This window comes from Emydura macquarii, unplaced genomic scaffold (assembly GCF_026122565.2).
Source record: "Emydura macquarii macquarii isolate MOO-44397 ecotype Brisbane River unplaced genomic scaffold, CSIRO-AGI_Emac_v2 contig_1170, whole genome shotgun sequence".
Taxonomy (NCBI): domain Eukaryota; kingdom Metazoa; phylum Chordata; order Testudines; family Chelidae; genus Emydura; species Emydura macquarii.
Genome location: NW_027131307.1, coordinates 1,028,991 through 1,046,630, shown reverse-complemented (window position 1 = coordinate 1,046,630; position 17,640 = coordinate 1,028,991). Strand labels below are relative to the sequence as shown.

At 44.8% G+C, this 17,640-nt stretch overlaps 1 protein-coding gene across 1 annotated transcript in view; it reads right to left on the bottom strand.

Moving 5' to 3' along the window:
• MMP24 (matrix metallopeptidase 24) overlaps nt 1–17,640 on the bottom strand; it is a 250,246-nt gene that overhangs the window by 93,045 nt on the left and 139,561 nt on the right. Inside the window, exon 5 of the mRNA XM_067546868.1 lies at nt 2,825–2,986. Coding sequence (XP_067402969.1) covers nt 2,825–2,986 — 162 coding nt within the window. The remainder of the gene's footprint in view (nt 1–2,824; nt 2,987–17,640) is intronic.

The window sequence follows — 17,640 nt, the reverse complement described above, 5'->3', positions numbered from 1 at the left end:
ATCAGTGTCCAGCACAGACAATATTATTTCTTTTATGACTAATAAGCCAGATGGCATCAATGATCCATTCACACGTGTTCATGAGACACATTTGCAGCATTGGATTCTGAGGAATTTCATGCCCAGTGTGACTGACATAAGCGTGACTAGTGGTTCCAGAAACAATAACATCAGGGTGGCATAGTGGTATTGTCCCAAAAATGATTTGAAGAGGTTTCATTCAATTCATTCATGGCTTCTGTTTACATCACAACCAATGTGTCGAATTTGGGTTGGGATGCCATCTGGGCAGTGATTACATAGGCTGGGGTCATTGAGTTCTGTCCAAAAAGAAATTACACATCAATGTTCTAGAACTGAGAGCCATTTGTCACTCATTAAAGGCATTTCTTCCACAAATCAGCAACAGAGTAGTTCAAATAGTATACTGCACTTGTGTTTTCTGTAGCTCTCTGAACAAACAGGGAGGTAGATATTCATATAAACTGTGCATGGAAGCAAGAGCACTTTGGACTGGTGCATTCCACGCAGCATATTTCCAGTGCTTATTCATCTAGTGGGGAAGTCCAATGAGCTGTCAGATTGTCTAAGCAGAGAAAAGTCAAAGATGCACAAGTGGTTTCTGTAGCGCTCAGACAAAAAGAAAATTTTCGAGCTGTGGGAGTATTTGTATATAGATCTGTTTGCTTCTAGCCTCAGTGCAAAATGCAGCACATTTTGTTCATATTTGGAAAACAGACAATCAGTCAATGCTAGATAGTCAGAGATAGTCAGTACTGGATGCCTTTCTGATAACAGGGACCAGGGTCTGTGTGATGCCTCTCCCACAATTTCACCAGTCCAAAGAGTAATCAACAAGATCAAGCAGGACTGAGCCAGAGTGAATATAAGAACAGGAACAGCTATTGTGGGTCAGATGAATGATCCATCTAACCAGCATCCTATCTTCCGCTTGTGGCCAATGCCAGATGCTTCAGAGGGAATGAACAGAACAGGGTAATTATCGAATAATCCATCCCCTGTCGTCCACTCCCAGCTTCTGGCAGTTAGAGGCTCAGGACACCCAGAGTGTGGGGTTGCATCTCTGGTAATCTTGGCTAATAGCCATTGATTGACCTCTGTGAATTTATCTAATTCTTGTTTGAACTCACTTATAGTTTTGGACTTCACAACATCTCCTGGCAACAAGTTCTACAGGTTGATAATTATTTATTATCTATCCATTTTCTACAGGTTCCTAACATTCTGTTAGCTTTTTTGACTGCTGCTGCACATTGAGCAGATGTTTTCAGAGAACTATCCACAATGACTGAATGTTAACTGCTAATTTAGACCTCATCGTTTTGAACATATAGTTGGGATTATGTTTTCCAGTGTGCATTACTTTGCATTTATCAACATTGCATTTCATCTGCCATTATGTTATCCAATCACCTAGTTATGTGGTTCCAATACCCCAGCTTGGGCCAAACAACTTTGGTTCCTGGATTTGCTGCATATGTCTGCAGGGAATATTTCAACATCTGCCTTTGGACCGAAACCTACAGACTCAGCAGGAGGGATGAGTACTCCATTCCAAGCTGAGCTCACCACATTTGACAATGTGAGTGATTGCATCTTGAGACGTGTTGAACATTTGTGCTCTGCTGATGTACAAAACATTATACTGAATCCTAGAAAAGAGTCCACCTGTAAATGCTACTTTAGACAATACAAAAGGGTTTTATTATGGTCAGAAAGTATCAGTGTGGTCCCCTTAAGTGCTCAGGTTCCAAAAGTTCTAGAGTATTATTATTTCCTATAAGAGTTCATTTATCAGCAATTCCAGCATTTCACCAGTGGATTAATGGTAAATTCTGGTCCAATCACAACTAATAAACATTTTTTTTAAAGGGTGAGCGAATGGCCATCCCCCAGTTAAATCTCCCATACCCCATTGGGACCTTACCCTGCTATTGTCCCACCTCATGTAGCCACCCTTTGAACCTCTGGCAAAGTGTTCACTGTTTCACCTCTCACCTGTCCATCAAACATTCACCTCTGCTCATTTCTCTGCTCAATTCCTATCGTCTGCCCAAACTTTCCCACCCTCCCTCACTCTGGGTCAGATCATCTTCCCACCCTGCAGTTTTCTCCAACAATATCTTCTCCTCAAACAGACTTCTCTTTTGTGCCAGCCCCACCTGCTCAAGTCTCCTTCTCCCACTGACAATACAGAATCATTTCCTATAACTTTAGTTCTCTAAAATGTTAAAGGAATGAGCCCAAATTCTACACCCAGACCCAGCAACTACAGGTTCTTGACAACTAACTCTTGTCCTTTCCCTACCCCTACCTGCACCAATCATATATCTTTTTATCCTTGTGTCTAATCTTTTGGCCAGGGTCTTGGCCCACTCCACTCTTTTGAACCATCCACGTGACACGAAGGGAGCAGATACCGCCTGTTTGGCATACCCCCAGCATGGGGGCTGTACCCAGCAGGCCGACACACAGCAGGTGTAGTTGGCACCTACATTTTACTACCACTGCCCTTGGTATAAGGGGCATATATAGAGAAGGAAGACTGGCCAGATCATGATGCTCTGGCTATCCCAACTGGTGGATAGTACTTAATGACAGTAGTCCCGTGGCTGGAGCCACGATGAGAACCAGGGAGCTGTAACCAGCTTCCTGATGGCCTCTTACCCTCCTAGCACAGGAAAGAATCTGGCCCAGAGACTGCAAACTCTTCGGGGGTGGCACAGTACCTCCGTGTGTCTGTAAAATATCCAGCAGCACACTTGGGCCCAGTATAAATAAATACATGAATAATGTTGCTCACCATAGATTTTCTGAATCCCTTGGAGATCATCCTGTGGGAGTTTAAAGTTATGTGTTTCCATATACTGGTAGAAAGGAGCCATGATAGCACTGGGGTCATTGGAGTGTTCCAGGCCCAGGGCATGACCCAACTCATGGACAGCAACCAGAAAGAGATCATTCCCTACAGAGAAAACACACAAGCAGATTAACTTCCCAGCCGATCAGGTAATAACTCTGTAACCCATATCCCTAGACATTCTCAATACAAGACCCTCCTTTAGAGACTGACAAGGGATTCTATTGCTTAACACTTAATGTGGGAGAAATGGATAATAAGGTGCCAGCTCATTTATAAGAGATGCAGTGTCTATGTGGAGATGATTGATAGAAGTAAGAATATTGATTATTGTAAAACTATTTTCATCTTTGAAAAGCCAAATGCTGTGTTCTCATGCACAAAGTTTGTCATAAGAGTGGTTCAATGCTCGGTGGCTCTTCACAGCGCATTAGTTAGTTTAACACCTCAGGATATCTCACCATAAACCAACTTACAGTACTCAATTGATCATCCACGGAACACAAAAATATTTGAATTTCTCTCTGTATTCCAGAGTCATTAAAATGTTAGTGAATTACAGAAGGGAAGAGCTGATTTATGTGCAAAGCAAAGAAAAAGAAAAAGAAATACATGTAATCAACACAGCAAATAAACGTTTAATAAATGGTTAGATTGTGCCCAGCAGAAGTGTAAGAGGGGATAAGAAACATCCATCCCTGTGGCCTGGACTACCCAGACCATGCACTGGGTGTGCAGTGTTGGAGGCCCAGTACAATTTGAGTTGCTTGACCACTGTCCTACAGGCCTACCATAGCTTCAGTTGCTTGCTTGGCTATTCTGACCCCTGCAGCATGACATCTTCCAGTTGGCAGGGATGAATAGGACTACTCTCTAACCTTATAGATGTCTCTCTTTCTGCATACCATGGCCCATAATAAGACAAAATACAGATACTGTATGCTTGCAGCTGCACATAAATAATGGTGATGGGAACAAGAAGTTATCCTTGAACGTTTGGGGGTACACTGTTTTATTGCCAAGGGGCATACTTTTACTCTGCCCCTCCTATCACCAGATGTTTTTTTGACGACCCCAATTATCATGGTGAGAATGGAATGTAGTTAAGGGTGAAAACCCAATGTAGGTAATTAGCATATATGATACTGAGAGAGATAATTAGGTGAAGGTTGTTTATGGAAGGATATAAGAAGTCACCACTTAGACAAAGAGGGGGCACTCCATTAACACCTGACTCCGTGGGAGGTGCTGCTGGTTGGACCAGAGAATTCACTGACTCCCTGGCGGGGCCACTGAAGAAAATCGTTCCTGTATACAGCCTTCTGAGTAACTGCTTAGCTCTCCAGGCTTAGTGAGTATGATATATTGTAGTTAATTTTAGGCTTCGTATCTAACTAGTATATTTATAGAAAACCTTGCACATTAAACCTCATTGATCTGCAAATCAGGCAAACTGTGTCTCACTGTTATTCACACTGATCACAGTGTCCAGTGTCAACATGCAGAAGCAAGTGGGTGCTGTGAACTTGCTCCTCTGCTTCCAGAGTGGTTGGGCAGAGCCTAGACTATATCCCCCACAACCCCATGTGCCAACTAATGTAGTTGAACCAACATGAAGGGATGTTGTCTCCTTACTCTCCTCCAGTGCAAGGAGGAATCACAGAGGGATTGTGCCTCTAAGGGTATGACTGTGCTTTCAGCTGCGGGTTTGATTCCTTGATCGAGGAGACATTCTCATACTAGCTTTGTTTTCAGTCCATTCGCACAATCAGACCTAGCATGGGGATGTCTCTTCCAGCTTGAAGTGCAGACATACACTCAGAGGCATGATTTCTTCCCCATGCTGCTCCTGAAGCAAAGCTACATGCCATCCCATGTAGAGTTTGTGGGAAAGCCTCACTCTGCCATGAAAGTCAGTATTTGTTAAGGGCCAATCTTCCTCCAACCCAGTAGGCTTGTGGCTCAACTTTCTAGTTGAGGAAGAGCTAATCTCAGGAATGGTTCATTATTCTCTGCTAAACACTGACACAAGGTTCAGCTCTGGTTTGAGCAAGTTACACCTGCCTATGCGAATGGTTGAATCTGAGCCATGGACTTTAAATAACAAAGTGTTTCCTTTTTACACTCTCGAATTGTAAGGCCTTTCTTTGGCTAATAAAGTATCATGCTCCTTAAAGCTTGTCTATACTTACAACGCTGCAGCTGTGCTGCTGTAGCACTTCAGCAAAGACACTGTGCCTGTGCCTACAGAAAGAGTTCTCCCATCAGTGTAGGTAATCCTCTTCCCCAAGAGATGATAGCTAGGTCAAAGCTAGGGAGAATTCTTCCATTGACCTAGTGCTGGTCTACAGCAGGAGTTAGGTTACTATAGCTGTGTCTTTCAGGGAGTATGGACATAGTTACGCCAAAGAAAATTCCTAGTGTAGTGCATGCCTTAGAGCATGTCTGCATTACAAACTTAAGTAGACCTAGATTAGGTTGACTTATAGCCACTGCAGTAATTGCTGCAGTGGTTGATGTCCACACTACCCTCCTTCTATCAGTGGTGCACGTTGTCACCAGGAGTGCTTCCACAGACTGGAGAGGAGCAGTGTGCAGGGCTGAGAGCCTCTGTGCAGCTTCCCGCTGGGAGCCCAGCTGTGCCCCAGGCTTCTCACTTCTCAGTGCTTCTTGCCTCTGGTGGGGAGATCCACACCTGGAGTCCAGTCAGCTGCCATGCTCCCAGCAGGGAATCGAGAGCCTAGGGCTCTGAGCTGGGAACTTGAGTGCAGCTGGGCTCCCTGCCAGGACCAAGAACCCTGAGGGGGCGGGGGTGTACGGCTCCTTAGGGGAGTGCTTTTTTAAACCTTTCCTCATAGGTCGTTTTATAAACCTTTTATCATTGTTGCTCTTCTCGGGACTCTCTCAAATTTGTCGACATCTTTCTTATAGTGTGGCTTCCAGAACTGGAAACAGGACTCCAGCCAACGCCTCATCAGTGCCACATACAGTGGGACAGGTATCTCCTGTGTCTTTGTGCCGGAGTGTCTGGAACCACTTGGGCGAAGCCAGGCAGGACTCTTGTGCTTAAAGTCTGCCCCACCCCACCCCTCGGGTCTCCACACACTTCTGAATCTGGCCTGGGAGCGTTCAGAGCCCTGCTCCGCCTGAGCTCCTCCTGTGAGTCCCCCTGGACAGGACCCTGGGGAGCTCCTACATGCCCCTAAAGGGGCCATATACCCTACCTGGCAGTCAGAAGCGATTCACAGCCAGTGTGGGAGTCAGAAGGGTTTATTAGTTCTCAGGATCACAGCGTAGAAAGACTTTGCTAGCAGATTAATTAGAAGTTACAGCAGCAACAAACTGAAGGGCCTCAGAGCCCACACTTGGACCTTGTTCCTCCAATTCCCGATGGGGGGACTGGGCTGTTCCAGCCAGCCAGCCCCCAGAGCCATCCCTTGCCCTTCCCCAGTCCTTCGTCTCCTTCCCAGGCAAGGTAGTCACCCCTCCTTGTTTCCGCCTGCCACAACCTGTTACTACTTGTTGCAGCAGGTTGACCCAGGGCAGGGGGTCCTGGCTACATCTGCCAGGCAGGGGAAGGCCCATCCGCCCTCTAGTGGCCTCTGCAATGATCACACAGCCGGGTCCCATCACTGAAATATATGAGTAACATATGGGGAAAACTGAGGCACGCACACAGCACTCAGAGGAAACATTAAGAGCATCTCCACTTTGTCACATCCTTACATACACCACTCCTATTAATACACCCCCAGAATACTACTTTTCCCCCTAACTGCATCACAATGTTGACTCACATTCCCTTTGTGATCCATTATACCCCCCAGATCCTTTTCATCAGTACTACCACTTAGCCCGTTATTCCCCATTGTGTACTTGTGTCTTTGATTTCTCCTTCCTAAGTGTTCTATTTTGCACTTATCATTGTTGAATTTCATGTTGTTGACTTTTGATCAAGCCTCCATTTTGCCACAGTTGTTTTAAATTCCAGTCCTTTTCTCCAAAATGCCAAATCCCTCCCAGTTTGGCAGTATCCACAAATATTGAGCCAGGGCAGATCTTGTGGGACCTCACTAGATACATCGCCTGGCTTGACAGTGTACCATTGACAGCTGCACTTTGAGTACAGTCTTTCAACTGCCTCTGAACCCAGCTTATAGCTTATCTAGAGCACATTTCCCTAGTTTGCTTGTGAGAATATCATGTGGGATTGTGTTAAATGAGTTACTAAAATCAAGATGTAGCACATCTACTGCTCTCCCCCATCCACTAGGACAGTAACCCTGTCAAAGAAGGAAATCAGGTTGGTTTGACATGATTTGTTCTTGACAAATGTTTGCAGAGCTGCTTTGTGGAGACAATATCTTTGGGTACAGTTCTATCCATAAGTCAAAATGTGGACTGGGCAGGTCCCAGGACATAGTGAAGTGTTCCCACTGAATTTGACAGCAGTTCTGAGTGTGTTTGTCAGTAATTCAATAATATTTGAACACTACATCCCATCAATTCCAAAATGTCAGGGAATGTTGCAGGCATCAATGGACAGAACCCTATTGACTTAAGGGAAATTTGGAAAACCAGAAAGAGGAAATGGGAGAGACATGGAGCCTCTGATATCTGGTTAGCAGACTCAGCAGCTTCAATCATTTCTGTAATTGTCTAGAGATTAAAGAATTAGTTGATGGCTACCATCAACACCTTTCGGCATACCCTTCCCCTCCCCAGCTCTGCCCATCCTCCCACTATAGTGTAAAACGTTAACACCACAAGTCATTTATTTCCCAGACAGTAGGGGAGAATGGGGAGGATGTGGATCCCCTACAATGGGGGGAAGGCTGGAAGGCAGGCCCACAGGGTATGTCTACATTGCAATTAAAAACCAATAGCTGGCCTGTGACAGCTGATTCAGGCTTGCAGGGCTTGGGTAAGGGCTTGTTTAATTGTCAAGTGTCTTCCATTTACATCATGGACAAGTGGGCAGAGAGCTGAATATAGTTCACAACAGTCAGCGAACAAAGCATAATTCACACCAGGTCTATCTAGGTGTCATGTTGGATAGAACGCTCAAAGATCGTGACCATTTTACAAAGATAGCGACTAAGGTCAAAACGTGCAACAACCTGCTCAGAAAACTGGCCGGAATGACCTGGGGCGCCAGTGCCCAAATGTTATGCACTTCAGCCTCGGTGCTTTAATATTCAGCGGCAGAGTACTGCACTCCAGTATGGGCTTGCTTGTCTCACACAAAGATGATCAACGTACAACTAAATTCCACCCTGCATATTATTTCAGACACACTTAAATCTACTCCTTTACCATGGTTACCGGTTCTTTGCAATATTGCTCCACCCCTTGTTTGCAAAGAGGTAAGCGTAGTAAAACTCATGGTGAAACTGTGTGATATGTACATCTACCATTGTGACATAATACACCCCCATGTACACCCTTACGGTGTGATTGGGTATCATTCATGTTCACCCTTATAGTGTAATTGTGTATTGTTCAATCCAAAGTATGTCACGTAAGAAGTTTCTGGAATGCTTAAGGCATACTGAACATTATTGCTATGGTAATATGTTTGTTGCAATGTCATGTGTATGGTGCTGAGGATTCACTGTGTAATCTTCCCAGATATGTGTCTCAAGCAAAACCCTCCAAGAGCAGACAGGTAGTTCACACCTCACTAAGGCATGCATAAAACAACTCAGTTCTTCCAAGAACAATGGACTAGCCTAAGCATGCTCATTGACTCAAGTGGAGGAAGCCATGCCGGATGCTATCTGTTACCTGACTCCAGAGAGGGGCGAAGGAACATGTTAAAAGAAGAGATGTTTTGCAATCCGGAGCTCTCCCTTCCACTTCCATCTACAAAACCACATCAAGCAACTGAAGGACTGTCCACAGGGAGAGGGCCCGGCTGAAGGAGTCAGCCAGCCTGTGGTAAGCATTATTGACTTTGTAAAATTACTGAGGCCTAGTCTATACTTAGCAGGAAATTCAGTGGCAGTCAATGGGAGTTACGCAACCTACTCTATGTAGCTTGCGTAACTCCCGTCGACTTCGTAACTTTCATTTAGCGTGCCGTCTCCACTATGCCGCGCTGATGGGAAATACATACCTGTCGATGCAACACTATGCTTTTTTTGGAGGTGGTTTTACTAGATCGACTTCTGGATCAATTGAGCAGGTCTTCACTTCCGCTCAATTTATCCAGATAGATCGATCTGATGACTAGACATACCCTAAAAGTGTTAAGTTTAGTTTAGAATGTGATTTGCTTTTATTTCATCCTGATCAAATCTAGTTTATATTCCTTTGTCTTATAATCACTTAAAATCTTTCTGTATTTAATACATTTATTTCTTTGTTTTATCTAAAGCAGTGTTTTGGTTTAAGGTGTGTCAGAGATTCCCTTTGAAGTGACAAAGCTTGTACATGTACAAGCTTGCCCTGCTGCTCAAAAACAGGGAAGATTTGGTAAGGGAAGTAGAAGTGCGTAGCAACCTAGGCAGCAGTGACCATGAGATGGTCGAGTTCAGGATCCTGACAAAAGGAAGAAAGGAAAACAGCAGGATATGGACCATGGACTTCAGAAAAGCAGACTTTGACTCCCTCAGGGAGCTGATGGGCAGGATCCCCTGGGAGGCTAATATGGGGGGGAAAGGAATCCAAGAGAGCTGGCTGTATTTTAAAGAAACCTTATTGAGGGCACAGGAACAAACCATCCCAATGTACAGAAAGAATAGCAAATATGGTAGGCATCCAGCTTGGCTTAACAAAGAAGTTTTTGGTGAACTTAAAAACAAAAAAGAAGCTTACAAGAAGTGGAAGCTTGGTCATATGACTAGGGAGGATTATAAAAATACTGCTCGAACATGCAACAATGAAATCAGGAAGGCCAAAGCACAATTGGAGTTGCAGCTAGCAAGGGATGTGAAAGGGAACAAGAAGGGTTTCTACAGGTATGTTACCAACAAGAGGAAAATTAGGGAAAGTGTGGGCAATGCCTTTTTTGCTTCTGTCTTCACAGACAAGGTCAGCTCCCAGACTACTGCACTGGGCGTCACAGAATGGGAAGGAGGTGAACATCCCGCAGTGCTGAAGGAACAGGTCCAAGACTATTTAGAAAGATTTGACATACACAAGTCCACGGGGCCAGATGCAGTGCACCCGAGGGTGCTGAGGGAGTTGGCTGATGTGATTTCAGAGCCATTGGCTATTATCTTTGAAAGCTAGTGGCAATTGGGGGAAGTCCCTGATGACTGGAAAAAAGCAAATGTAGTGCCCATCTTCAAGAAAGGGAGGAAAGAGGATCCAGGGAACTACAGACCGGTCAGCCTCACTTCAATCCCTGGAAAAATCATGAAGCAGGTCCTCAAGGAATCCATTCTAAGGCATTTGGAAGAGAGGAAGATGATCAGGAACAGTCAACATGGATTCACCAAGGGAAAGTCATGCCTGACCAACCTGATTGCTTTCTATGAAGAGGTGACTGGCTCTGTGGATGTGGGGAAGGCGGTGGACATGATATACCTTGACTTTAGCAAAGCTTTTGATAGGTCTCTCACAGTATTCTTATCAGCAAGTTAAGGAAGTATGGGTTGGATGAATGGACTATAAAATGGATAGAGAACCAGCTAGAGCAAAGGGCTCAACGAGTAGTGATCAATGGCTCCATGTCTAGCTGGCAGCTGGTCACAAGCGGAGTGCACCAGAGATCAGTCCTGGGGCTGGTTTTGTTCAACATCTTCATTAATGATCTGCAGGATGGGGTAGATTGCACCCTCAGCAAGTTTGCGGATGACACTAAGCTGGGGGGAGTGGTAGATACTCTGGAAGGTAGGGATAGGATACAGAAGGACCTAAACAAACTGGAGGATTGGGCCAAAAGAAATCTAATGAGGTTCAACAAGGACAAGTTCAGAGTCCTCCACTTAGGATGGAAGAATCCCATGCACAGCTACAGACTGGAGACTGATGAGCTAGGCAGCAGTTCTGCAGAAAAGGACCTGGGGGTAACAGTGGATAAGAAGCTGGATATGAGTCAGCAGTGTGCCCTGGTTGCCAAGAAGACTAATAGCATATTGGGCCGCATTACTAGGAGCATTGCCATCAATCACGGGAAGTGATTATTCCCCTCTATTTGGCATTGGTGAGGCCGCATTTGGAGTATTGTGTCCAGTTTTGGGCCCCCCCACTACAAAAAGGATGTGGACAAGTTGGAGAGAGTCCAGTAGAGGGCAACAAAAATGATTAGGGGGCTGGAGCACAAGACTTATGAGGAGAGGCTGAAGGAACTAGGCTTGTTTAGTCTGCAGAAGAGAAGAATGAAGGGGGAGTTAATAGCAGCCTTTAACTACCTGAAAGGGGGTTCCAGGGAGGATGGAGCTAGACTGTTCTCAGCAGTGGCAGATGACAGAACAAGGAGCAATGGTCTCAAGTTGAAGTGGAGGAGGTCTAGGTTGGACATTAGGAAAAAGTTTTTCACTAGGAGGGTGGTGAAGCACTGGAATGGGTTACCTAGGGAGGTGGTGGAATCTCCATCTCTAGAAGTTTTTAAACTGCGGCTTGACAAAACCCTTGCTGGGATTATTTAGCTGAGGTTAGTCCTGCTTTGAACAGGGGATGGACTAGATGACATCCTGAGGTCCCTTCCAACTCTATGATTCTATGATTCTACATATCAATTTCTTTGATAAATTGACAAACATATGAGCTTGCAGAGTCTAGTGGGCAGCACTGAACACTGTAAAATGGCAGTTCCTAGGGTTGCATCTGGGACTGGGGATATTGTCTGGGGTCCTACCATTGTATAATCCCATGAGTGGCTGGCTAGAGGAACTCAATGTGTAAGGGGGGCAACTTGCTTGCTCTTTGGTGTGTGTGAGCTGCCCAGGAGTGAGAGGTTCACATAGTAAAGCAGAGTGAGACACACTTCAGGAGAGGGGGATCGGGGTGACACAGAGATATACCAGTCTAGATTGCAGAGGGAAACATCACACTGCTTGGAAAACTGGCCGGAACGACTTAGGGCACCAATGCCCAAACGTTATGCAATGCAGCCTTGACACTTTGTTATTCACTGACAGAGTACTGTGCTCCAGTATGGGCTCGCTTGTCTCACACAAGATGATGAACATACAACTAAATTCCACCCTGAGTATTATTTCAAGCACACCTAAATCTACTCCTTTACCATGGTTATCGGCCAGTGTTTGCAGAGAGGTAAGAGTAGCAAAGCTCATTAAGGAGCTGTGTGATATGCCACATCTACCATGGATAAATTTACTGGATGAGGGATTTATGGTAGAGGACGTCTGGTGAACTTTGTAGTTTGCAGAGAAAGTGACAAATAATTATCTTTTCTTGGACCCCACTCAACGTCAATGCGGGTTTGATTTACTGTGAAGGCAATGGAGCCTTCTGAACCAGTTTCGTACCAGACATGGAATTTGTGCTGCACTGGAATTTTGATGGTATTTTAGAAACAGTTCACTATGTCGATGTGGGCAGCCACAGACCATGACACATATTGTTGAGGACTGCAAAATGACTGAACTTCCTGGTGGTCTTCGTGCCTTGTACATTGCTGATAAGACCTCTGTGGCTCAGCTTGATTGGATCGCAAACGCCAAGTAAACAAATTGTGGTATAGCTGTATGGGGTCAGGCTGGCTCCCAGACTCTAGAATACTGCAAGGTGGGAGGATCCCAGAGCTCAAGCAATGTCTACAGCATCCCCCTCTCATGTGAACTCTGGACTCAATTGATCCTCTTTATTTTTGTTTGGACCACCCCAGCCAGGGAAAGCCCTTGGACTGAGCTGGCCCAGGAGGCTGGGCCATACCCCAAGATGAGGCAGTTGCCATACTGCAGCCAGGAAATGCTTGTGGTAAGCAGACACCCTTCACGCTGCCTTACTCCAGATGCTGACTTTGGGACAACTGCAGGAAGATGGTAGGAAGTGGTCCACGGACACAGCCTCAGCTGTCAGATCATTGAGAGCCCTCAAAGAGCCCTGGGTCAGAGCCCAGTGGAGTGGCAGGGCCCGGCTCTGCTACCAACAACACCCCTACATGTCACTGGCTTAAGCCCTAACCACCAGGCAGTGCTCCCCTAACAACCAGCTCCAAGCGAGGGCCGTCACAGTCCAATAAGAGATTCCTTCAACCACCTTGTCTCTCAGGTAGTGCTAAGGAAGAAGCATAAATACATATTATGTTAGCAGTTACCTTTGTCAACCACACTTGTAGTCCCATCTGAAGACAGAATAAAGTGTTGCCAGCTCTCGTAGTTTTTGTTTTTGTGAGGGATGGGGTGGGATTGTAGAGAATGCTGGAGCTGGTCACATGTAAGAAGCTCCACTCCCTTGTGAATTTCAGTCCTGCTGGATGCAGGCAAAATCTTTCCCTTCTGCTCCCCATACTCCCCGGAGAGCAGCGAGGAGACCCTAGGCAAAGCCCAGCATCTCAGGGTGGCTCCTGTCCTTCCCATCCTGTGAGAAACACAGAGAGGACGGTACCCTGCACCTCCCCTACCCACCTGCAGCCACTGTCTGGGAAGGGGTAGAGAGGGACGAAGAGCTCCTGAAATTGTTCCCTCCACCCTGGGAAAGGGTGGTGAAGTAACCCAGGAGGAGCATAAGTAAGGCTAAGGGGCTGAACTGGGGGAGGGGGAGCTAATTGGAGTGAAGGGAGCTGAACTTAGGGTAGCTGAGCTGATGGTGGGGGCTGGGAGGTGTTGGGAGGTACATGGAAGGGGAGAAGCCTTGTGGGCTGCCGGAGGAAAGAATAATTAAAATACAAATTAATTATTTTAAGCTAATTGGACAGTTATGAGATTTAAAAATACCTCTAATTTATTGTAATTACTGGATACAAAGAATTATATAAAATTATTTTGAAATACTTTGAATGTGACTGAGTGGATTCTTTTTTAAAAGTGAGGGATTATAACTATAATTAGTGCACTGACATGTAGAAAATTGTAAAAGGTGGTTGATGTAAAGATATTCTTACATGTCAAAATCTTTGCCTCTCACATAAATATTTATTGAAAACTAACTGGAAAATGTGATACGTTAAGAGTGCTTGGATGTTTGTTTTCATGTCCAGCTCCATTTTCTAGGCCTTTGTACAGTATATTTCTAAATGTGTGAATTAGGCTTTTCGATAATAGTTTAACTTTATCACACTATTGAACTCCACACTAAGTATTGACATTATTCCTATAGACAAGACAAGAACTTAGCATACATAGTCCCCCTTTTCCCCACTAGCATGGATGCTTTCCCTCCAGCCCATCTCTTCAGTTTTGAAGGTATACGTTCAAAGAGATGTCCATCCAAAAATTATCACATATTCATTGTCAGAAGAGTAAAGTGGAGTTAAAAAGCCAAAAGCGAGACTATAAAACATGGTTTGATGTTTTTTGCATCTTATGATTTGTAGAGCCAATCTCATGATTTTTAGGATGTGACTCATGATTTTTGATCTCTTGAGCTTGCTAATACTGAATTCTAGATCTGTTTTCCATAAAGCCTTACTGATGGGCATAACAACTATTACATTTGACTAGAGTCCCACTGAGTTTTTTAAAAGCAAATTGGCCTTGTTCACATTACTATAACACCCCACTTTTTGTAGCTTCATAGAGTTTAAGACCAGGAAGGATGATTACATCAGAGATTTCAAGGCCAAAAGGGACCGTTGGGATCATCTAGTCCGAGCTCCTGTATAACACAGGCCAGAGAACTACCCCACAATAATTCCCAGAGCAGATCTTGGAGGAAAAAACATCTATCTTGGTTAAAAACTTGTAAGTGATGGAAATCCCACTACAACATTCGGTAAATTGTTCCAATGGTTAATTACTCTCATTGTAAAAAAGATACACCTTACTTTCAGTCTGAATTTGTCTAACTTCAACTTCCAGCCATTGGATTCTGTTAGCTCTTTCGCTTCTAGACGAAAAACCCATTATTAAATATTTGTTTCCCAAGAAGATACATATAGACTAATCAAGTCACCCTTTAATGTTCTCTTTGTTAAGCTAAATAGATAAGAGTTTCTTGAATCTGTCACTGCAAGCCATGTTTCCTCATCCTTTAATCACTCTCATGGCTCTTTTCTGATCCGTTTCTAGTTTCTCAACATCCTTCTTGAATTGTGGGCAGAAGAACTGGACACAGTGTTTCAGCAGCAGTTGCACCAGTGCCAAATACTGAATTAAAATCTCTTAACTTGTGATACCCTGTTTATGCATCCCTGTTTATGATCAGGAACAGTCAACACGGATTCACCAAGGGAAAGTCATGCCTGACCAATCTGATTGCTTTCTATGATGAGGTGACTGGCTCTGTGGATGTGGGGAAGGCGGTGGATGTGATATACCTTGACTTTAGCAAAGCTTTTGATACGGTCTCTCACAGTATTCTTATCAGTAAGTTAAGAAAGTATGGGTTGGATGAATGGACTATAAAATGGATAGAGAGCTGCCTAGAGCAAAGGGCTCCACGAGTAGTGATCAATGGCTCCATGTCTAGCTGGCAGCTGGTCACAAGCGGAGTTCCCCAGGGGTCGGTCCTGTGGCCGGTTTTGTTCAACATCTTCATTAATGATCTGGAAGATGGGGTAGATTGCACCCTCAGCAAGTTTGCGGATGACACTAAGCTGAGGGGAGTGGTAGATACCCTGCAAGGTAGGGATAGGATACAGAAGGACCTAAACAAACTGGAGGATTGGGCCAAAAGAAATCTAATGAGGTTCAACAAAGAAAAGTGCAGAGTCCTCCACTTAGTAAGGAAGAATCCCATGCACAGCTATAGACTGGGGACTGACGAGCTAGGCAGCAGTTCTGCAGAAAAGGACCTGGGGGTAACAGTGGATAAAAAGCTGGATATGAGTCAGCAGTGTGCCCTGGTTGTCAAGAAGGCTAATAGCATATTGGGCTGCATTAGGAGGAGCATTGCCAGCAGGTTGCGGGAAGTGATTATTCCCCTCTATTCGGCATTGGTAAGGCCATATTTGGAGTATTGTGTCCAGTTTTGGGCCCCCCACTACAAAAAGGATGTAGACAAGTTGGAGAGAGTACAGCGGAGGGCAACAAAAATGATTAGGGTGCTGGAGCACAGGACTTATGAGGAGAGGCTAAGGAAACTGGGCTTGTTTAGTCTGCAAAAGAGAAGAATGAGGGGGGAGTTGATAGCAGCTTTTAACTACCTGAAAGGGGGCTCCAGGGAGGATGGGGCTAGGCTGTTCTCGGTGGTGGCAGATGACAGAACAAGGAGCAACCGTCTCAAGTTGCAGTTGGGGAGGTCTAGGTTGGACATTAGGAAAAAGTTTTTCACTAGGAGGGTGGTGAAGCACTGGAATGGGTTACCTAGGGAGGTGGTGGAATCTCCATCTTTAGAGAGTTTTAAGCTGCGGCTTGACAAAGCCCTGACTGGGATGATATAGCTGAGGTTACTCCTGCTTTGAGCAGGGGGTTGGACTAGATGACCTCTGAGGTCCCTTCCAACTCTAATATTCTATGATTCTATGATCACACCACCTGATCACACTGGGAGCTCATGTTCAGCTGACTGTACACCACAACCTCCAACTCTTTTTCAGTCACTGCTTCCTAGGATTGTATGGCCCGGTAAGTATGGCCTACATTCTTTGTTAGGTTTACTAAAACGCATACTGGTTACTTGCATTCACTTTACCAACTGATCCAGATTGCTCTGACTCAGTGATCTGTCCTCTTCATCATTTACCACTCTCTCAATTTTTGTGTCATCCACAAACTTTATCAGTGATGATTTTGTTTTCTTCCAGATAATTGATAAGAACGTTAAATAGCATATGGCCAAGAACTGATCCCTGCAGGACCCATCAGAAACACACCCGCTCGATGATTCCCTGTTTTCAATTACATTTTGAGACCTACCAGTTAGCCAATTTTTATTCCATTTAATGTGTGCCATGTTAATTTTATATCATGCTAGTTTTTTAATCAAAATGTCCTGTAGTATCAAGGTAAAAGCCTTACGGAAATCTAAGTATATTATATATTCATCAACTACACTTGTAATCGCATCTAGTCTGACCTCCTGTATGTCACAGTCCATTAGCTTTCACCCAGTTACTCCTATATTGAGCGCAATAACTTGGCTTAACCCACAGTTCTCAAACTTCATGCACTGCGACCCCCTTCTGACAACAAAAATTACTACACCACCCCACTGCTTTGTGTTAATTTAGAATAGTGAATATTTTAAATAAAAAATGCATTACAAGCAGGGCCCACCTTTGGAAGTGGCAAGCAGGGCAATTGCCCAGGCCTCATTTCACAGGGGCCTCCATAAAGCTAAGTTGCTCAGGCTTTGGTTTTAGCCCCACGCAGCGGGACTCGGGCTTTGGTTTTCTGCCCTGGGCCCTGGCAAGTCTAACGCTGGCCCTGCCCAGGCAACCCCATTAAAATGAATGCATGACCCACCACCTGAGCCAGGTGAATTCCACAGGGATTCTACAGAAGCCCAGAGTAAGAATCTCAAGCCTCAGAGCCAGACTTCTCAGGACCCCAGGAGGACCCCACCTGTGGAATTTTTTTAAACCAGAGATCACAATGAACAGAAATCTGAGCATGCTGAGCTCAAAATGCAAGACTCGCCTTTTCATTACAACCTGTCCATAGTGACAGCATCTCTCATGGGCATATTCAATGGAGAAGACAAGGGACAAGAGAAGAATAAAAAAAGAATATGGGAGAATTAGA